This window comes from Crocuta crocuta, unplaced genomic scaffold (assembly GCF_008692635.1).
Source record: "Crocuta crocuta isolate KB4526 unplaced genomic scaffold, BGI_CrCroc_1.0 scaffold131, whole genome shotgun sequence".
Lineage (NCBI taxonomy): Eukaryota > Metazoa > Chordata > Mammalia > Carnivora > Hyaenidae > Crocuta > Crocuta crocuta.
Window position 1 is genome coordinate 5,776,817 of NW_027528977.1, and position 23,907 is coordinate 5,800,723.

General features: G+C 33.1%; 1 protein-coding gene across 3 annotated transcripts in view; it reads left to right on the forward strand.

The window, feature by feature from the left end:
* Nucleotides 1–23,907, forward strand: part of FER (FER tyrosine kinase) — a 413,835-nt gene that overhangs the window by 261,054 nt on the left and 128,874 nt on the right. For all 3 annotated transcript variants that reach the window (XM_077757162.1, XM_077757161.1, XM_077757163.1), the window contains 3 exons: nt 1,928–1,984; nt 7,145–7,260; nt 9,700–9,794. In XM_077757162.1, the coding sequence (XP_077613288.1) occupies nt 1,928–1,984; nt 7,145–7,260; nt 9,700–9,794 (268 nt within the window). The remainder of the gene's footprint in view (nt 1–1,927; nt 1,985–7,144; nt 7,261–9,699; nt 9,795–23,907) is intronic.

A 23,907-nucleotide genomic window follows, 5' to 3' on the forward strand; every position in this document is an offset into this window, starting at 1 on the left:
TCTACATAAAAATTATTTGTCAGTTAGATGTAATGCAAAAATTCTCCCAGATTATAGTTTGCCATTATTTTTCAAATGATGGCCTTTGGAAGAATTTTAACAAATTTGTTTATAATTTTTTGGTTTTATAATTTTGTTTGTAATTTTGAAGAATTCCAATTGTTTGTTTCTTTTATAGTTAGTGTGCTTTTTGTGTCCTAAGAAATTTTGCTTACTCTTTTAGTCATGGAGCTATCCTCCTATGTTTTTTTCCAGGTCCTTTATGGTTCTAGCTTTACATTTAAATTGAAAGACTATACATGTAAACTGAAAAAGGTCAATGTTCTCTTTGTTGACCTGTCAGAGAGTGGTGGTTGTGTTTGTCACATGGTGTTACTTCAAATAGATGTCCAGATTATTTTTTTATGAGACTCATATTTTAAAAAATTTTTTTTCCTAATGTTTATTTTTTAACATTAGACAAAGAGACAAAAATGACACAGAGCACGAGTGGGGGAGGGATAGAGAGAGAGGGAGACACAGAATCCAAAGCAGGCTCCAAGCTCTGAGCTGTCAGCACAGAGCCCAATGAGGGGCTCGAACTCATCAACTGTGAGATCATGACCTGAGCCGAAGTCAGACGCTTAATCAACTGAGCCACTCAGGTGCCCCGGTCCAGATTATTTTTAAACTAGGGGTAGACATTTACTTCTGTATGTGTGATTACTTGTTACAGCTCACTCTATAGATCATACTATGTTTCAGTCTTTATAATGGGGGAATACTACACTTTATTATCTAATAAAAATCACGTTATGAAGAAAATATATCATTCTAGGATTTTCTTTTTTTTTTCCTCTTTCTCTCTTCCCCATACCTGTTTTTCCTTCCCTCCTTTCCATCATTTTTTCTTCTGTCTCCTTTCTTGCTTCATTCCTTCTTCGTTTTTCTTTTTAAAAAAAATTTGGGTGTCTCTTTATCTTACGGTATTGTGTAATTTCCTAGCTGAGACTTAACATGATAAAATATTCCCTAAATAGTAATTAGTTCTTGAGATCAGATAATCGGATGTTCTTTTATAGTGGCATGTTTGCATTACTAATCTTGTGTACCCTAGTGGTATTGTAATTGATGCTTGTTGTTTTATTAACTACAAGAAAGTACTCAGGAAATAAAAGGGACTACATGCACTGTCAGAGACTGCTATAACTCATGGCCAGTTTACATGTGNGTTCGTTTTTCTTTTTAAAAAAAAATTTGGGTGTCTCTTTACCTTATGGTATTGTGTAATTTCCTAGCTGAGACTTAACATGATAAAATATTCCCTAAATAGTAATTAGTTCTTGAGATCAGATAATCGGATGTTCTTTTATAGTGGCATGTTTGCATTACTAATCTTGTGTACCCTAGTGGTATTGTAATTGATGCTTGTTGTTTTATTAACTACAAGAAAGTACTCAGGAAATAAAAGGGACTACATGCACTGTCAGAGACTGCTATAACTCATGGCCAGTTTACATGTGGAAAAATTAGCTGTTAGTAATGTAATTTTCTATGAGTAATTGGGAGTTGAACATTTTGCATTATATAATATTATTCCCTCATATACTTGTGACACAACTGTCATAAAATGACCAGTTAAGCCATAGCCTAAGCTTCATGGTAAGAGGAAAGGGCATGCTGTGTTTTAGTTACAGGAATACTATGGTTTTGAGGGCTGAGATTTCTGATAGAAGTTAGCAACAATGTAGATTTTAAAGTCTTAGTGTTGAGTAATATTTCCTAAATCTGTGTTTTAACCTCTTGAAGTTACAACTTGTTAGCATACTGTTGATTTAATGGTCTGCATAAAATACCCCTTAGTTCTCTTTGCTATTGCCTCAAATGCATCTTACAGGAAATATACCCTTGGTTGGGCTAAAATAGTTGTTCTTTTTCTTTTCCCTAGGATAAGAAATGGGTTCTCAATCATGAAGATGTCACTTTGGGAGAACTACTGGGCAAGGTACGTAGTCAGTTGAGCTGACCGTGTCTGTGCGCTCTACAGATGTCTTCGTTTTCTTCAGAGCTTTTCTTCCATTCCAGCACACAGCAAGGCACATTCCCACATGAACTAGAAGAACACCATACCACATCTGTTACCAACACTGTGATATTCACTGACCTACAAGGGAAAATCTTCGAGAAGTTTAAGGATGATTCTGGGTTTTTAAGAATAGTATATGTTATGCTTTCCTCTGGAAGGACTAAAAGCTGAAATGATTTTATTAGTGTGGTAAAGCCAAAAGTAGCAATCCGAGACTGGAAAAGAAACTGCGAGATCATTAAAGTTTAAACACTCAATAGTCTTGTTCCATTTGTTTCTGGTTATACGTGATAGTTAAAAAAAAATGACATAGGCTCTGGAAGATGTCAGGATTGTGTGTAGAATCAGTGGCTGCATTATTTCAGTCTAACCATTATGTGGATAAGACAGATTTCAATACAGAGATCCAGTTTGTAGCCAACTCTGGTAGTGGTCAGAGAAGGCAGCTATATATGATGAAAGTCCCTTTTTTCCAGACTAGTTAGAAGATTTTTCCAATTCTTAGGCCAAGTGAAAGTGTATTATGCTTAATAATAATGGCAGACATTTCATAATCATTAATCATATGTACTATTTGAAAATTTATTAATAGCTTGTTTATGATTGAGTTCTAATGGATAAATATGAACTTCTTTGTCAATGGCTTAATTAGTGATGTTTCTTTTTGAAAGTTTGAATTGAGTATAGGCTTTAGTGCACTAATTATTATTTAGTGTAAAATAATATACAATTAAGATATTTGGAGAAAATTGTCAAATATTTTGACCAGTACTAGACTTATAGCTCAGCATTTTAAATAAAGAAATACATGATTATTAATTTTTTTATTCAAATGTCACCTTCATGAGTTGACAATCCTTAATTTTTTAGCTGTGAATATGTTGAGAAAGCAAATCCCTAGTGAAGTAATCCACTTTGCAGGATTTTTCATATTATTTTAAAATATCCTTCCCAAATGAAAGCATTATATTGCTGTTGGAAAGCACTTTCTATTGATTGTTAGTACTTACTTAGTAAGTAAATTCTAAGTAATCTTAAGTTAAAAGCAGTAGCTGAGGTATTTATTTCATTTATGATGTGCTCATCATTCTTAAGGAAGTATTCCTTCTTTCCATTACTTTAGGTCAGTAAGTCAGTTGCGGTAATAGGGCCAAAAATTATTACAAAGAAATTAAATTTTCCTGAAAACACAACAAAAATATTGTAAAATTAAATCACTTACTGAAATGGAATGGGTTGATAAGAACTGCTTTTCAGTAGTAAGCAAAAATATTTTCAGTTACAGAGAAATATTTCAGTTATGTTTATGTTTAATTTTCTATGTGACATATGTATAGTATGTTCAGAAGGGATTTTAACATTTAGCTCCTTACTAGGGCGTTTCAAAGAATAAGATTTTCTCAATGACAATACAGTAGTATGATGTCTGGTTAAACAAATTTAATCATTTTTAAAAGTTTATTAATTTTGAGAGCGTGAAAGTGAGAGTGAACACGTGTATGTGTGCATGACTGAGGGAAACACAGAAAGAGGGAGAGCGAGAGCGAGAGCGATAGACAGAGAATATCCCAAGCAGGCTCCACACTGTCAGCCCAGAGCCTCAGAACCGTGAGATCATGACCTGAGCCGAAATCAAGAGTCAGATGCTTAACCAACTAGGGTGCCTCAGTGGCTCAATTTAATCATTTTAATAAAATTACAACTTTAGAGATACTCTATAGCATAATTTCAGCTAATATTTTTGAGTGTAAAAATAATTTATGATTTAATATTTTCACTACCTATTCTTAATAAATATTTGCAGTATACTCCTTGAGAGTGCATGAGTAAAAAATAATTAGTCATGGTTTCTGTACAGACATTGGAATTCAGCAGTAATAGAAGATTGAGACAGGACCTCTTAACTCTTTTATTCACCACTATATAATTAAACTATCTTGATATACAGTTGAAATTAACTCCTGAAATATTTATTAATGTCCCCTTTATGCCAGGCACTCTTCCAGACACTTGGGATACATCAGCCAACAAAACAGACAAATATCTTTGCCTTTCTATCTGGCAGGGGAAGATAGAAAAATAATAAACATAATAAATAGGTAAATTTTATAGTAAAGGATGCTAAACTCTGTGAAAAATACAGGGGGATTGGGAATGCTATTGGTCAGAGTTGCAATTTTTTTTTTACCATCTTATTTATTTTCGAGAGACAGAGGGAAGGTGGGGGAAGGGTGAGAGATAGCAAGGATGAAACTCTTTGAAGCTTTGTTGCAAAAGGAAGCAGAGATATATGGCTGATCGTGTTGTTGTTTAACCTGAGAGGAACAGCAGCATGCCAGATTGCGGTTGGGAATAATCTGGTGAAACCTGATGATTTTCAAGGGAGAGATGAGAATTGCTGCAGTAAGACTGAGTAGGTTAAAGGGGATCGAATTTGATTTACAATGGAGGAGTGACTGTAATAGAAACATAATAGGTCATTTTTATAACTGTGAAGATCGGTAGTGAATAACTGTGGGGCTTAGAGTCTGTAAGCTTTCTTCAGATTGCTTCAAATTTCTCAGTGAAGTAAGAAGTAAGGTTATCAGCTAAAAATGAGGATGGGGGAGAGGGTTTGGGGGATTTGAGAAGAGAATAAAAGGGAGAGACTGTTAATTAGAACAATGAGAGTTTGAATAGACTAGAGAATTGTGCTGTGCTTATTATTGGGCAGTGGTAAGGGCCTTCTAAAGGATTGTGCCAATGAAATGAAATAAAATGAAACCAGTCAACATGGCTGTATATTTTCTGCAGCCACATTTAGCCACGTAAGTGCAGACTAAACAGAGCATTGAGTTAAATCAGGATTGTAGATTTGGCAAGTGAGTTCTAAGATTAAGAGGAACAGTATAGTTAATGTGTGGTTGTGTAAGCAGTTGTAATTTCTGCCTCTGGAATTGAAGCTGGATAAGGAAGGCAGAAAGGACATTAACAAAGTTTAAAGTATGATCCTAGAAAATAGGTTGGAGCACAAATTGCTGGGAGAATCATGTTCAAGAAACTGAGGGTTTGAGGTATTGGAAGGTACTCTGTCTACTGAAATTGCCAAGAATTGCAATAGGAGTAACCCTGGGTACCATGTTCCAGAAGCTCAAATTGTTAGTAAACAAAGGAAAATATTTTCAAATTCAACAGCTGGTAGCTACACTAAGGGGTCGTGGATATATAATAAAATGATAAAGTTTCAGAGCTTGGTTTTTGGGGAATACAGTAGAGAAAATGGTTTGAAAGCAGTGACAGGGAGCTAGTTGACCACTTTATTTCATCTCCAGGGCAGTGGGAGAAGGGAAGGTAGCAGGGGTATTGTCACTTAAGTTCAGAAGGTGGAAGGAAGGTCCACCATCTTTTGAGTGCTCAGGTGAGAGCCAAGTTTGTTACAACAAAAAGATGAAGAGAATGACCAAAGAATAGATTGAAGATAAAATGTCGATGATGATGGACCATAAATTCCAGATTGAATTAATTCCAAAATAGAATTACCCTACGATCCCACAATTGAACTACTAGGTATTTACCTAAAGAATAGAAAAATACTAATTCAAATGGATACATACACCCGATGAATGGATAAAGAAGCTGAGATATATATACATATATGTATGTGCATATATATATGTACATATATATATAATATATATACACAATGGAATATCATTCAGCCATTATAAAATGAAATCTTGCCATTCTTACCATTGGCAATAACATTGATGGGTCCAGAGGGTATACTGCTAAGTAAAATAAATTAGAGGAAGATAAATACCGTATGATTTCAGGTATGTGTAGAATTTAAGAAACAAAACAAATGAACAAACAAAAAGAAGAGGCAAACCAAAAAATACTCTTAACTGTAAAGAAGAAACAGATCATTACCAGAGGGGAGGTGACTGGGGGGAATGGGTGAAATAGCTAAAGGGGATGAAGAGCAGACTTTTCATGATGAGCACTGAGTAATATTTGCTGAATCATTATATTGTACACCAGAAACTAATACAACACTGTTAACTATGCTGGAATTAAAATGTTTAAATGGAAAAAAAAAAAAAGCTACGGAACTTTGACAGAAATTAGACATAAATATATGTATTAGAACATTTTAGTAATTTTCAGTTTATCAATATAAAACTTAAACGCCTTGAACTATTGGTTAAAAATTACATTGATCTTAGACCTCAAACGCAATAACTAGCAGACCCCTAGTTCATTACTTCTTGCTCAACAGTAGCTTAAAGCTTATTATAATACTTGCATTTTAGGATTATAGTTATGTAAAAAAGACAGATGCATACATAAAAACTTGAATACTAAAAAATACCTGTTGCATTAGCTTTATAGATCATCCTTATAATTTGTTTCATCTTAAAAATAAAAAAGTGACTTAAAACTTGAAATAAGGCACATAAAAGTCAAAAAATGTTAGAGACTTAGGACAAGGTTAGGGATTTATACATCTGATAGAAACCCAATATGGGTGACGCTGGCATTTGGATTAGTACCTCCTCTTCCTTGCTACGTTTCCAAGATTGACAGTCTTCTGGCTGGTGACAGTCCTTAGTGGGCCGGGTTCGATTGCTTCTTCCCTATTGCCTTATACTCTTCAACTGACATTTGGCTGTGTGGACCCGTGCCAACAGTCACCTCATGGAATCTTTGCTTTACCTTGAAACATTAACGGAAAAATTCTTAAGTAAAATTTAGAGGTTGGGGGTAAAGAAAACTAGGAGGCAGGAAACTTAATGTCTTTCTGATGGCTTCAATTTGACTTTCTCTTCTTATCCTGTTTGAGTTTTTTCCCCATTTTTCCTTTTCAGTTCTCCTCATGCTTCAATCCCCCAAATGGTAGGTGGGTTGGGTAGTATTTTCAAAGTCGGAGGATTGGCAAGAGCAACATTTCCAATCTTTTATTTCTACTTAAAACTCTGAATAAAGCTAACAGAATACTTTGATTAATTCAAAATGTATCATTACAAGCTTTCCTTGTATGTTGCAAAGATTTATGTGGCTTTCTTACACCCCAAACAATAAATGTATTTGTATTTTCAGGGGAATTTTGGTGAAGTATATAAGGGCATATTAAAGGATAAAACCGCTGTTGCTGTTAAAACATGTAAAGAAGATCTTCCTCAGGAACTGAAAATAAAATTTTTACAAGAAGCCAAGTGAGTTTGCTAAAGGAATATTAAACATGTATTTATAAGTTAACATCACAACATTAAAATATGAAGTTTGGAATTAAATTATGATTCACTGAAATAGAAGTAAGCACTTTCAGAACCCTCACAAGCAAGCACTTATACAACATAGAAACAAAAAGTTTATTTGTTTTTGAGTTGGACTAGACATTATTTATGCAATCACAGTCAAAGGAACCAGATGCTAAAAAAACAGTGAGTATTCTTCAGTGTTGGAATATTGCACTGTTTTGCTTTTATCATACCTACATACATCTATATATGTGTATATGCAGTGTGTGATTGTCTTTTTAATAAAAATATTATTTTAGCCATGCACAAAATACATAATTTATGTAAATATATTTAGATATATATAATTACATCTGTCCAACCCTCCTTCGAAGTTTTCACTTGATTCTCTTTTCTGAGCTGTTACATTTCTTTTCTGAGAACCTCAGATTTCTTCTTCAGCTCCTTGTTGGGCATTTGTTCCAAAATTTGCACATTGTTTCTTTTCTAATCTTCTACCATGATTTTCTCTTTTCTATTAGCTAAAAGTTAATGTTCTAACTTGCTACCCCTGTATTGCATATGGGTAATAGTATTCTGTTAGTGGTAAAACCCACAACACAGTACAAAACACATGGAAAAATGTTTGGGACAAAGTAATGATGGACTCAGACTCTGAGATGCATGGATATATGGATGGGAAAGAAGGAGGATACATGGATCCATGTGGTGTAAAGGGAGAAAAGGAAAGCATGCATGCATGTGTGTGTGTGTTTGTCTGTCTGTCTGTCTATCATGGCATAGTGAGAGAACTAAGTGTCATAGGATAGAGCATTTTGATGGACATTTTTTCATTCATCATCTAAAAGTGAATATTGATAGCAGTGGATTAACCTAGTTGGTACGCTTATTAAATATTATGTATAGAATAAAGTTGTAAACTTTTTTAATGTCCATTATTGGCAGGTCAAAAATATGCTATGATAAAGGCATGCTATCAGACTTGAATTTCATAGGCTGATTATTTTATAGGTATTCTTAAGATACAAGGTTATATAGTACTTTATTTTGTGGAGAAAAAAGCTAATTTTCTTGCACTCTAAATTGTGACTGTTTTATGGCAAAATAAAGTATTAAATTTCCTAAAGTGGAAAAGTCCATTTTCTAAAGTGGAATTACAAAGTTTTATGTTAAAAATGAGAATTGCATGTATGCAAATTCCTAAGTGTCATTTAATAGATGATAGAACTATATATTTAGATATTCAATATTGAGTTCATGCTAGCTATTTTGTGGAATTTCTTTACTAAGCAGTTTCCAACCTAAGAAATGACATTTTGGATTAGAGTCAAACATTCTAAGACTTCCTTTCTAATTCTTTGTAGAAGTTGAAAGCTCAAAGTTAGTGACAGAGTATTTTCCTTATCTCTAGAATTTTTCCTACTCTACCTTTTCAGTTACAAGTTATTATATATTTTCAATCTAAAGCATTTTTCATAGAGTTATCTCTGTTTTAGTTGGGCTTACACAAAACATATATGAACTGTTTTTTCTTTCTCCCATTGGTTATTTTTTTGTTTTCTTAGAAAACTGCATTTTTCCAATATGAGTGAATTTATAAGTACGTCAGTAGGATAATATGGAATAAAATCTGGTAATACAAATATCCAGGGTAGATGGCTCTTTGAGGGAATCTAGCTTATTTTAACTCATGGTTGGAATCCTATGGCTGAGTCTATGCTATTTTTATAGCCTTCTAATGAAATTTTGCCTTTATCCAAACAAAGTCCCCTTTACTTCAGCTTCAGTCTATACGAAAACTGTTGCTAAATTATTGTTGAGTCTATAGTCTGCTTTCTTAAAACTTTTGAGTTTTTACTATTTTTGAAATTGATCGTGTAATCAAGATAGTATTTTACAAAACCCAATCAGATGATCAGCCTATAGAATTTACCAATATGAATTGAATTGTTATTTATGTATTTTCAATTAAGTGTGTGCAAAAAAACCATAAAATTATGCCAACCTAGCAGCTTAGAGTTTTTAGTACACTAATACTTGTCAGTTATGCTTTTGTGGTAGTAGCTAAAACCAGTTACTTGGAAGGGAGTGTAATGTTTGGGACTAAATAAAATGTTCATATTTAGCATGATTATTACTCAGAGTGGATAATAATTTTTAAATGAAAATTTTTAATTGAATTAAGGAGAATTGATTCCTTGGGTACCTATAGTTTGCTAATATTTACCTAAACTTGTATACATCCCATCATTTATCATAATTTGGTTTCATGTTGAAGTTTTAAAAAGAGAATTATGTCAACTAAAGTATATTTTATGTGGGCATGCTGTTCATGATCATAAATTAATGCTTTGTTATTTAAATGATACTATTCTGAAACTTTTTCTCCTCCAGAATTCTCAAGCAATACGATCATCCCAATATTGTCAAACTTATAGGCGTTTGCACACAAAGACAGCCTATCTACATCATTATGGAACTGGTTCCAGGTAATGATTTTAGAGGTTTCCTCAATGCTGTTATAATGTCGTGTTTGATTATTTTTATATGTTCAGTTTCTTTGATTTCTCCTTGTAAAGTTTTCAGCAATGCTTTTTAACATTTTCCTGATGACAAAGACCTGTACATATGCTCAATATTTTTATAGTCTATAATATTTTGCTGTTGTATAGAAAATGTCATCCACCTTTTTTTTTAATGGGGGAGATATATTATTATAGTGCATTTACACATGGAATTTCGTTAAATATGTTTTTGTTAGAAAACCTGTTATAAACATAGTCTACTTGGTTTAACTTTATAACAATGATATGAATATCTTCTATTTTGTTCATTGTTTATTATTTTCCAAGTATAGTAGCACACATCCTCTTGTTTGGCTGCATGTAAAATCCATAGTGCTTTGAATGCCTTATGAACTATGAGCATCTTTCATAAGTGAACAAAGAAGAATTAATCTGTTGAGGAATTTGTCCTGTATTTCTTTACGGTGACCTTGAACACCTTTTTGCGTCTTGTGGTTCTCCACTTTTGCCAAAAATAGAGTGTATTTTTAAGTTACTTTCACTGTATTATCATCTTGTTATAGAAAATATTATTAGAGTAAAATTTGATCTTGGTTAAATTTATAAATATAATATTAAATAATAAAAATTTGCTTTAACTAGTATTTACCCATTTTAAAAGAAATTTAAAGGAATATGAAAAATATTTCTAACTTTAATATACATTAGATAAACCTGATATTATAGATTGCTCATTAAATATTGCTCACACAGTTTGGCTATTATTTAAGGATAGTTGGTCTCATTTTTATAACACTGATTTGCTTGCTGTTGGAGTAGTTCTTGGTATTACCATTTAACTGTAGGATTTAGGATAATCATCATCTTTGCCCTGATCAGAATAGCACTGCTAAATACATTGTATGTTTGCATGGTTGACACTATTTGTGATCTATATCATAAGTAGTTTTCAATATAGNTAGAGTACATTATAAAATTTTGAAAACAATTCAATTGCTTATAGTTTTAATTAAATAATATCATACGGGCAACTGGGTAGCTCAGTGGGTTGAGCGCCTATCTTTGGCTCAGGTCATGATCTCACAATTCATGAATTGAGGCCCTGCTTTCGGCTCTATGCTGACAGTTCAGAGCCTCAAGCTGCTTAGGATTCTGTGTCTCCCTCTCTGCCTCCCCCCAATCATTCTCTGTCTCTTTCTCAAAAAAATGAAGGTTTAAAGGTTTAAAATTTAAAAAAAAATAGTAGAGAGATAGCTGGAAAGTCCTCAAATATTTAGGTGTTAAACAATACATTTTTAAANAGGGATGTCCCTGAAAAACTGAGATTTGAAAGGTGGGGCAGAGTTGATTAAGAAAAGTGATCTTGATCTTATCATGGATGACAAATGCCAGATAGAAGGTCCAAGTTGAACAAAAGAAGATAGCTTTGCTGGAGTGCCAGGGAAGTATTTATCTGACACTGACAAATAACTTGTATTGATGTTTTTAAATGAATAAGAATAATAAACCCCATTAGAAAATTGAAAATTAATGGAAGATAAAAAATTAAAAATTAAAATCTCCCACTCAATAATCTGACCCTATCCCAAAGCTAATTGCTATCTAAGTGAGTGAGTGTGTGTGTGTGTGTGTGCATGTGTGTGCGTGTGTTTCCAGGAAAACATTTAATGTCTAGAAACAGACTCTTAAACTTTTCAGATCTTTTTTCTCGTATTAATATAACTTAGAGTCTCAGTGTTTCATATTTATCCCTGTAGTTTTATCTTTGTAATGGTTTCAAAGTAGTATATTTTATGGATTTATGTGATTTAATCAATCTTCTACTTAGACCACTGTGTGTGTGTGATTATATATATATATAATCAATGTCAATGTTGAATTAATATATTTGTACTAATAATCATTTTGAACTATATAGGGTACATTTTCAACAATGGTATTGTTGAGTGCAAGTGTATGTGTATTTTGATTTATAATAAATGTATTAGTTTTCTATTGCTGTATTACAAATAATCACAGCCTAGCAGCTTTAATCAATGTATGTTTATTACCTCACATTTCTGTAGATCACATGCATAGGCAATATTGATTGGGTTAACTGCTCAGGGTATCACAAAGCCCAAAATCAGGATTTCAGGCTGACCTCTTATCTGGAGTCACTGGAGAGGAATTCACTACCAGCCTGTTGTAGGGTGGTGGCAGAATCCCGTTCCTTGCAGCTGAGAAATGATGCTTTATTTGCTCGCTGTCAGCTGAAGGCATCTCTCATCTCCTTAAGGTTTCTACATTGTTTTTCTCATGGTCCCTCCATCTTCAGACTCAGCATGGCACATCTTTCAAGTGCTTTTTTTTTTTTTTTTAATTTTTCAACTTCCTCTTCTGTTATCAGCCAGAGAATGAATATTCCCTCCTTTTTTGAAAGGAAAGAATGCCATATGACAACATAATTAGGGAAGTGATAGCTAATAATGTTCACAAGATCCAGGGCTTCGTGCAGGCCTTTGATGGGAAGCCATATTCAAATTCTGCCTTTTGTTCAATTTTTAAATTTTTTTAATGTTTTACTTATTTCTGAGAGAGAGAGAGAGAGACATCGTGAGCAGGGGAGAGTCAGAGACAGAGGGAGATACAGAATCTGAAACAGGCTCCAGGTTCTGAGTTAGCTGTCAGCACAGAGACCGACCTGGGGCTCGAACCCACGAACCATGAGATCATGACCTGAGCCAAAGTCAGACGCTTAACCGACTGAGCCACCAAGGCACCCCAAGTTTGCTCAGTTTTTCAAAGACTAGTTGCAGCATGGAATCGGAAACCACATTGATAAACCTTTCATTCTCTATTATACTAACTCCTTTGCTTGAACTTGCAATTTGAATGTATCTTTTATCTGTGCATGATTTTGTAGCATCATGCTTCATCATTTAGAATATACCAGGTGACCAGGTTATGTAGCTCCTCAAATAGTGACATGATTCATTATACAACATCAAAAGATCACATTTATTAATGTCAACAGTCTCATCGGACAAATAATGGGAAACTATCAAGTTCATGGTGACAGATACACATTTTCCAAAATTTTTAATTGTCACTTTAAAGTTCGAATTTTATCATTGGGAACAAAAACTGTCTTTTTTTTTTTCCTTCGAGTGTCATGCTTACTTGATTCATTTGAGAAAATGTATGTCAAATATCTAATTTTTAATAAGCATAATTTGTCATTCTTTTTGAAAACTACTTTGATATAATAACATTTTCTATAGGACACTTTATGTGTATTGACTTAGTTATACACTTCTCTACACCCTGTCCCAGTTAATCACTGATTTGCCTTCTGTCCTATATGTGGGTTTGTATTTCTAGAATTTTGTAAAAATGGAATCCTACAGTCTATATTCTTTTTTTTTTCTGGTCTAGTTTCTTTCATTTTACATAATTCTGAAATTCATCCATTTTGGATCAATAGTTTCCTTTTGATTGCTGAGTAGAGTTACTTCATAGAAATATAACGCCATTTATCTATTCATCTACTGATAGACTTTTGAGTTGTTTTTTTTTCTTGGGCTATTGAAAATGAAGCTGGTGAGAATAGTTATAGACAGGTCTTTGTATAGGACATGTGTTTTTATATCTCTAGGGAAAATGCTAGGAAAGGGATGAATGAATAGTAGGGAATATGCACGTTTAAGTACTTAGGAAACTGCCAAATTGCTTTCTAAAGTGATTATACTAGCTTGTGTTCCCAGCAGCAGTCTATGAGAGTTGTGCTTCCTTTCTCTTTTCATCAGCTCAGTCTGGTTAGTCTTAAGCCATTCTAATATTTATGTAGAAATGTCTTAATGTTATTTGTCTTTCTTGACTAACGATGTTGAACATCTTTTCATGTGCTAATTTGCCATTCATGTATCTTCTTTAGTGAAATGTCTCTTGAAATCATTTGCCCATTTGTAAAAATTGGGTTGTTTATTACTATTGAGTGTTGGTCCTTAACATACTTTGGATATAAATCCTTTATCAAAAATGTTATTTTTCAAATATTTTCTCTTGGTCTGTGATTTATCTATTCATTATAAGTGTTTTTTGGAAAGCAGAAGTTTTTAATTTTGATGAAATTTAAATTATCAATTCTTTCTTTTATAGATCATGTTTTTGATAGTACATGTAAGAAAGTTTTGTTGCCACAGGTTTTCTTGTATGTTTACTTTCATGTGTTTTATAGTTTCAGGATTCACATTTGAGTCTGTGATCCATCTCAAGTTAATTTTTATATATGGCTTAAGTTTATATTTTTGACATAGGGATATACAGTTTTTCCAGCACCACTTATTTAAATTACTATCTTTTTTCCCCTTCTGGTGTTTCCCTCACCTACCTTGTTACCTACATTTTCATTTTCACTTTATATATAGGTCTTTTTCTGGACTCTCTGCTTTTCTGTTGATTCTTCTGATTGTCTTCATGCCAATACAACACTGACTTGAAGACTGTAGCTTTATAATGTTTTGAAATCAGGTAATATTAGTCCTATAAGTTGTTTAACTGTTTTGGCTATGACAGTCCCTTAGCATTTCCAAATCAATGTTAGTATTCTTACATAGTTATAGAGTTTCTATATAAAGGTTTGCTGACATTTAGATTGTTACTGTACTGAGCCTGTAGATCAGCTGGGGGTGAATAGACTGATTAACATTATTGTGTCTTCTGACCCATGGACATGGTATATCTCACTACTAAGATCTTTAACTTCTTCTGTAGAGTTTAGTGTATAGGATTTTCTGTCTTTTGTCAGATTTATTAGTGAGTATTACTTTTTTTGTGATGCCATAGTAAGTGATTTTTAAAAGTAACTTTATTTAAAAAAATATATCCACTATGGAAGTTGTAGAAGATTTGAATAACACTGTCAATCCACCTAAGCTACTGACATTGATAGGATATCTCATACAACATCACCCAAATGTACAATTTTTTAAATACACAGAATATTTACTAAGGAAGTCCATATTCTGGGCTATAAAACAGTCCCAATAAATTTATAAGTATTTAAATTCTGTATATGTAATAAAAATAGAAATCAAGGACAAATTTCTAAAACCGCTAAATATTTGGAAATTACACAGTGTGCATCTGAATAACCAATGGGTCAGAGTGGAAATCAAAATATTTTGAGCTTGAACACAAATGAAAATGCAACATCTCAGTATTTATATACTCCTATAAAACAATACTTGAGAAACAATTTTAACACTACATGTCTGTATTATAAAAGAAGGTACTCGAAATAATGACTTCAATTTCTACCTTAAAAAGTTGAATGAGTGCAAATTAACTCAAAATATGTAGAAGAAAGAAAAAATAAAGGTAATAGCAGAAATCTGTGAAATGGGAAAAACACCAATAGCGTCAACGAAACTAAATGCTGATCTTTTGAGATCAATAAAAGTAAACCTCTACATAGACCAATCAGAAAAAAGAGATGACACAAATTACCAGTATCAAAAATGAGAGGTACCATTACTGCAGAGTCGACAGTAGTCAAAAGGATATTAATGGCGTATTATGGCCAAGTTTGTGCAAACAAATTGAACAACTTAAATGCAATGGACAGATCTCCTGAAAGATAAAAGTACCAAAGCTCCTTCAGTCTTTATAGCCCCCTCTCTTTTAAAGAATTGGTCATTAATAAACCATTCTTCAAAGAAAACTCCAGGCCCAGATGGCTTCACTGGTGAATTATACTACACTTTTCAGAAGAAAATACACCAGTTCTATACAAACTCACTCAAAAAGTTGAAAAAGAAAGACTCCTTCCCAGCTAATTTTTTGAGACCATCATTACCTGCTTCTAAAACTAGAGGAAAAAAAAATAGGAAAAGAGAACTACAGAGTAATGTCTCATGATCTGATAAAAAAAATTCTAAGCATAATTATAACAAAGCCAGTACAGCAATATAAAGAAATACATCATGTTCAAGCAGAATTTATCCTAGAAATGCAAGTTCGTTTAACCTTCAAAAACCAATCCATGCCATTCATCACATTAACACACAAAAAAAAGTATAATCATCTCAATACCTACCCAAAAGCATTTGGCAAAATCCAACATGCATTCCTGGTAAGAATGCTCTTGTGAGAGGGGTATCTGGGTGGCTCAGTCGGTTGAGCACCTCACTTCATATCAGGTCATTATCTCACNCTCTCATGAGAAATAAGACTTCCCCAACATTAGGGGTTTCTAAGTAAAGCCTGTAGATGACATTATACTTAATGGTAAATGACTGAATACTTTCCTCCTTTATATAAGAAATAAAACCTCTGCCTACATTTACCACTTCAACATCATACTGGATATTCTAGCTTCTAGAACTATACAGCCAAAAAAAGTAAATAAAAAGCATCCTTTAACATGTTTAAGGTATTTTTCATCTTTGCCACAATATATACTTGTTTGCCAGTGTTTGAAATTTAAATGCTAGCTATTATATTAATATAAGACTTTGTAACACTCTTTGGAGGACAATGATGTGTCACTATAGGTTCATCAATTGAAATATATATTGTTGTCTTTGAAAAATTATAAGGATCTATGGCTCCCTCACGTCTCCTTTCACTTAACTCCTTCCTCTGCCCTATCTGACATTCTGTTACATAAGTACATGATCAGTAAAAGGCTGGAAAGGGTAGTGGTGTAGATCTTGAGCTCTGCTTAGTGTTAGTGAGAGGATGAAAAAACCAACTCCTTTATCATTAGTCCTGGAATATAAAATAATATAGCTTATTTGGAAGAAAGTTTTACAGTTTCTCAAAAAGTTATACATAAATTTTCCATGTATACTAATCATTTTGATGCTAGGTATTTACCCAAGAGAATTGAAAATACTTGTCACACAAAACCTGTATGTAGATGTTCATAGCAGCCTTGTTTATAATAGCCAAAAAGTAGAAATAAACTAAATGTCCATTAACTGATAGATGAATAAACAATGTAGCATATCCAAATAATATAAATACTACTAAGTAATAACAAGAAATAAGGTAATACATGCTTCAGTATACATGAACCTCAAAAACATTATGCTAATTAAAGCAAGTCCAATACAGAGGACTACATGCTGTATGATTCCATTTCTGTGAAATGCCCAGAGAAGACATTGCAGTTTTCTGGGGCTGGGCTTTCTGATGGGATTGACTCTACAGTTGACTCTTGAACGGCATGGATTTGAACTGTGTGGGTCCATTTCTTTTACATATTTTTTATAATATGGTAAATGTATTTTCTCTAATGATCTTAAGGGTTTTTCTTTTCTAGCTTTATTGTAAAATTACAGTATTGAATACATACAGCGTGTAAAATATGTTAATCGGCTGTTTATGTCATTAGTAAGGCTTCTACTCAATAGTAGGCTATTAGTTGTTATGTTCTTGGGAAATCAATAGATGTCCCAGTAGATTTTGACTGGGATGGGATTGATGCTTCTAAGCCCTGTTGTTTAAAGGCCAACTGTATGCAGGTGTGAGAGACTTTTTAGATTGATGGAAATGTATCAAACTGAATTGTAGTGCCAGTTTTACATCTGTAAATTTGTCACGACTCATTGAATCATATTAAAATGGATAAATTTTATGTATCTAAATTGAACTTCAAAAGGGGTCTTTAAATAACAGAAAAATCCAGGAGCCAGGCAGTCTCATGTGACCTTGCTGAACATATTTAACCCTTCTATGTCTTAATTTTCTTGCCTGTAAAGTAAGATTAACAGGGTTGGTATAAGGCCTAATATACTGTGATTTTATGTAAATACACATATATACACATTATGTATCTCTCTAAATATTTCACACATGACCATTCTGTGTTCTCATCATAAATTTTATTAGTTTACAGTTGGCTAAGAGAAAAACATGGTTGATTAAAATGCCTGCTATAATCCAGCCAAAACTAACCCAAACTCTGTACCTGCCCCTGCCCCTAACTCTCCTCCTAACCCTAGGTGTACTAAATAGGAATGACTGACAACAAATTGGGAAGTATAACATTTGTTTTCAGTTCTTCTCTCTCCACCATGATTGTAACTGTTCTGTTGATATGTTTTGTATTTAGCCTTCATTGATCTTTATTATGTAAAACTCGAGTGGCTAGATTAAATGGCCTCTGAATTTTAGCACTAATGTGTATTATTGTGATTGTTAGGAAAATGTTTAAGTTTGAAACCTCAATTCTCAAACTACTTGAGAAAATGCTTTTTTGTGGTTTTCTCCCTTTATAAAAGGTATGATGGGGAAATAACCAGCTACTTTTCATTCTTATAAAAATACCATAATAATATATAATTTTTTACACTTACAAAATATTTTACAGTTGTCAAAGCACTTTGATATGGGTCATTTATTCTAACAGCTATATTGTTATCTTCATTGACAAGCTAAATGAAGTTCAGAGAGCTGAAAATCACTTGTTAACATTAGTTAAAGAGCAAGTAGGAAAATAGTGCTCTATTTTTTATATCATTCAATTTATAAGTGGGTCAAAATATATAATCCTTTTATGAATTAAAAATACAAATGAAAATTCAACTAAACATCTATGCAAGATACCCTGTGGGCAAATACATTAATCCCTATTACATAATTCTCAGCCTTGTGCACAGATAAGTAAATAGCTTACGGTAATAAACAGGAAAATTTTTGTTAGAGTTACTTTTTTCTCTACTGGGAATCCAGCTGTAGAGGGAAGATTTAGAAAACTGGTAGGTTAAAAGCAATATTTAATAACTGCTTAGTGTCTAATATGCACGCTATTTCAAAACGTACTATGCAGACACTTAATATGCTCCTGTTCTCGTCAGATAACTGAGCCCTTTGAAATCATAAATCTGAAATATACTTGAACCAAAGTAATGTTTAAAGAGATTAGAGGCATTTGAGAATTGAAGTTTAGAGTGAATACTCCAAGATGATCCTGTTTTCACTTGAATCATCTCTTGAATTATAAATACTTTATTTACTTGTTTGCTCATGGGTTGCTGGATAAGTGAAATCAAACAAAAGGCAGTTCTAAATGGCATTAAGAAATGCTTAAAAAAAACTCTAATATGCTAAAAAGACATTTTATTTTGTAAGCACATTGTTTATTACGTAGAAGTTAAAATGAAGGGAATTGTGAGAGGAACTTTTTTTAAGCGACAAGCATTACTTAAAAGAATATTTATGGTCCAGGCAGGTGTCATTTATTTTCTTATGCGATTAAATTAGGGCTGTCACCGATACCCAGGTGAAGAGGAAACTAAGCAACAATGTTTCTGCATATCCTGAGTAGAAGTGATTAATTTTAGTAAGCCTTTAAAAATGTCAGTCTCCAATTTCTTTTCCTAGATACTTGTAACTGCCCCTTTGTTTCTGACCAGGATGTTCTCTTTGAGTTCAGAACTTTATGGAACGAATTGAATGATACAGTATCTGGTACATTCCATAGCTCATACAGATGCTGCCCTTTGGCAGTACGCAAATTTATCTCAATTTTAAAATTACTTATGGGTTTGAAACTTTTAGAATTATTAAACTTTTTACCAGGTTTAGACGTCATCAAAATATATCTCCTTTCTAACCATGTTTTTAAAAAATAGAGTTCACATAGTTTATATACTATAGAGATTTTGGTTTAGAGATCCCAGTGTGATTATTTTATATCTTAAATATCTTTAACATCTCAGTAGAAACATTTGTATTGTCACAGTTTATTTTCTTTAAATTCATTCAGTTGATAGTTTCTGTGAGTAGTTTCATTGATTTTTGCCGGGAGGTTAATTTTTTTTTTAATGTTTATTTGAGAGAATGTGCATGTGAGCATAAGAAGGGGAAGGACATAGAGGGAGGGGGAGAGCAAGCTCCATGCTGTCAGCGCAGTCCAGCACTAGGCTCTGATCTCATGACTGCCAGATGATGACGTGAGCCAAAATCAGGAGTTGGACATTTAACCAACTAAGTTACCAAGGTGCCCCCAGGAAGGTTAAATTCTTCTAAAAAAATAAATTACCCCTTAAATTCATAACAATATTTTATATATGTATGTGATGTCACAGAACCACTTTCAGTTATGTGATTACAGCTATAGAAGGTTACTATGGTATTCCCTGAAAATGACAGTTCCTGCTTCATTGGGAACAAAGTCCCAGTGTTTTGGTTTTGGATATTTGCCCGGTATATCGTTTCTTTTGCTCATCATAAATGTAACAAAGGTACATTGTGCCAAGAAAAGATTAAGGAACATGGCTCCTGACACTCATGAAGGAGAGCCCTCAAAATCTGAACTGGCACTTGGTCTTACATAAGCTCTAACCCATGGCCATTTGTGTAACACTATCAAATTTTGAGCTCAAGGAAAGAGCAACGTAGTAATACTCAAATTATTATTTTTTTACTAAAAATTCTAAGATGTCAACTGAATGGCTGAATTTTTTTGTTAATTACCACAGAAGACCCTAATTTTATGGGCTGTGTTTTTATGTTTGGAGCTCTTTACAGAATACTCTTTAAAAACAACTTTGGTGTGAATTTGAGTGTAATAATTAGAGGATTGTAAATTTCACTTTGGGAAAATGAGAAGCTTTTCTTGTAAATGTTAACTAATACTATATCTAAACTTAGATATTCACTTTATAATTCAAGCATAGTACATTAATGGAAAACAAAATAAATGTTGTCTGTTGCCATTTTATATTACAGATAATAGTTTGATATAATGTAAAATACTTCCAAAACCTTTTGAAAATATAACATCTTTAAATTGATATTCTTTCTCAGCCAAATGATACACTGGTTTGCCCTTGTGTTTCATTTGCTGCCTAATATTCCAAAGCAAATGCAGATGGAATCATTTAAACTGGCCATTTCTTCAAATGCTAAAAGCACTAACATTTTTGGAAATGAGTTAATTTTATTTACACGTGACATAAATTGATAAGCTGGTAGTATTCCATGCATGTGGCATTGGCATTTTCCTATTGTTCTTCATATATATATCACTTTCTTTTAGTAGTTAATATTCTTCCCCTGAGGTGGAGCTATTTGCTAAATACATTAACCCAGAAGAAGGATATGAGAAAAAGCTAAAATATAATAACTCTTACTACTACTGTGTCACTTTTTTAACTTGACTGATTCTAAAGAAGTGTACAGAGATTCTCCTTTTTTATCAATGAAATGAGAAAAAGGTTGATATGTTATAACAGACATTAAGTTTTCATGGTACATTTAAGCCAAAGATGCATTGTGTGTATCTGCACAATATTATTCCTATATTTTTTATGTTTTAAGGATCTGATGACACTGACAGCTGTAAGTACCTCTTGCAAGGAGGCAGGTAGCCTGGTGAGCAGGACAAAGTGTGTTCTGAACCATATCCTTGTCGTAGATGCTGTTTTGAAAATGACTTTATGGCAGTTGAAGTTCTTTAATAATTGAAAGGAAAGTGTGAGAGTGATGAATACATAGGCAACCTTCCACATGACGAATAGTTCTTTAAGGGACTGATAAGTTTTAACTAGTTTTTTGTGTATCATTTTTAAGGTTTTGGTATTAAACATGGGAAAGTCTTAAAATTCTCAGATAAAGTTGAAAGATACATGTAAAACAAAAATTTGCTTTAATATCAAAAGTCTACTTATATTTGATACACATTAGAAGTGTGAACAGGACTAGTAAAACTGTAGAATTCAACTGAAGTAAAAACTAAAAATTTACATACAATGTCTTGTCTTTACAAATGAGTAGGTTTTCCCCTATGGCTTATCTACTGTATATGAATCTGAAAGTGCCTATTACCATTACCAGGGATTTTTCCTGTTATCAGGGTTATAAGGAAAACAGTTATTGAAACAGTGAAGAGCACAGACTATTTTCCCGAGATTAAAAGACAACTGAAAATTGGTTGAATTAAAATTCTTAAAAAATACTTATTTTATTTACAATGAAAGTTGAAAAGTGAATCTTGGTCTTTCCTACTTTAGTTGAAGTGCCATAAACACTCCGACTATTTTATGTAGAAACCAAATGCCTCTTGTCAGCATTAGCCAAAGATACTGCAATGCTATCTTCTCACTTTAGTTCATAAACTTTATCTCTTTCTAGTTGTAAGTTAGTTATTCTTTGTATTCAGAAATGATTGCCAGTCAAACTCTGGGCTCTTGTTGAATTTGTGGAAGGAATGAAAAGCTTCTCCATTAATATTTGAGAAGGTGTATCCCTCTATCCATAGCTACTCATTTACATCTAGATTTTCTATTAGGTTATTTACTCACGCTCAAAAGTTACTGAATGCCTAGTGGGATATCAAGTACTAGGGATTCAACAGTGAAGAAAAACAGACCAAAAGTCTCCCCAAAGAGCAAAAATCCCATTCTCGTGAAGCTTGCATTCTAGTGAGGGAAGAAATATGTTGGATAAATAAGTAAAATAATTATTATGTTGAATGGCATGAAAAACTGGAGTCTGGAGGGAAGAGGATAGCAATATTGAGGAAGGGAGAGGTCCTAGAGAAAGTCTCCAGGGAAGGTAGGCTCATTAGGGGTGGAGCATTTCAGTGAAAGCCTGTGAGAGGGGAGAACCAGCTACACAGATACACATAGATGGGCATTCCAGACTTGGGAGTTGCGGAAAGAGCCATGTGGGTATAGAGAGGGGGAAGGGAGAGCAGTAGGAGATGGGGTTAGAGAGGCAGTGGAGTTCCAATCCTGTCAAGCCTTGTAAGGACTGTTTCAAATGAAGGAGTCCTCTTGTTGTAATTACCTTGAACTGAACATGCTAGATTCTTGCTGTCTTTATCAGCTTCCAAGAGTAAATGATGTAGAGAGCTTCGTATTAATGACAAATTTCATGGAAAACAATGAATTTCCTCTAGGCTCTCCAGGCCACATGGTCTGTGTTTTGTTATGTCAAGTGAATGGGAATGTATATAGTTTTGCCTTCTCTTCCTTGTCCCTTATAAATATGAATAAATTTTGAGGATCAAATCAATCTTCTCCTTGCTAAATCCTCATTTTATGAGCAGCAAATTAATTACTTCTGAAAATCCGTTATGAGTTTTCCTTTTCTCATTTATTTACTAGTTTTCTGGTCGTATTTAATCTCTCTCTTCTCATTTAGAGATTCTTTTTTCCTTTGCTAGGTTTTCAGATGCTGTGTAACATAAAACATCTTCACAAATTCATCTTGAGAGCGTGCACTTTATATTAAGCATTGTATAGCCTCCTGTCATTGAAAATGTGAACATACTATTAGAAACTGTCATAACAAGGTTTTATGTGTGTGGAATTTTCCTGTTCTTTATTTGCCTTCATTTTTCCATCTCTGTAAAACCGAAGTAGGTTGTCATTGGTACCTATTTGTGGGCATGGATTTCAATACCACGAAGAATATGATTCAGTGCCTGACACAGCTGGGCCTGAGATTAAGAGTCTAATAAATACACCTAGAAAATGTAGCCTTTGCTAGAAACAATAAGTTTGCCTAAATTCTTCTGTGCCAAACTTGAGAAAACAGTATTAGATTTGACAGTATTTGCATTAAAAATGACAGGCTTTCTATAGCAAACAAAGAAATTAAGGAAGTGAATTTATAAATCGTCTCTAATAATTTTGTATCTTAAGAGATTACATATACTAAATATTTTCAGTTTTGCCTCTATTTAAGACTCTGGTTTATTTTGTTTTCCTTCTCTTACTTGTCAGTCTGTCTGTGGTGGTACTGGGAGCGTTTTCATGTCTCTGATAAAGACTTCCAAATAAAGTTCTCTTCTAAAATGTTACTTACTACCAGCACATGATTAGATCTGTATACTTTGTATCTTGGCTATTAAATTAAGAAACGCTTCCTATAGGTAACATCTATCATTTGTTGAATAGAATAAAAGGCTTAGATATCTGGACTGTAGGGTTTTTTTTTTAACATCTTTAAATGTGCTTTAAAAAAAAGAATAGGTATCACATATGAAATTTATACATATTATATCATTGAGATTACTTTTTAAAAAAAATTTTTTTTTATGTTTTATTTATTTCTAGGAGAGAGAGACAGACAGTGT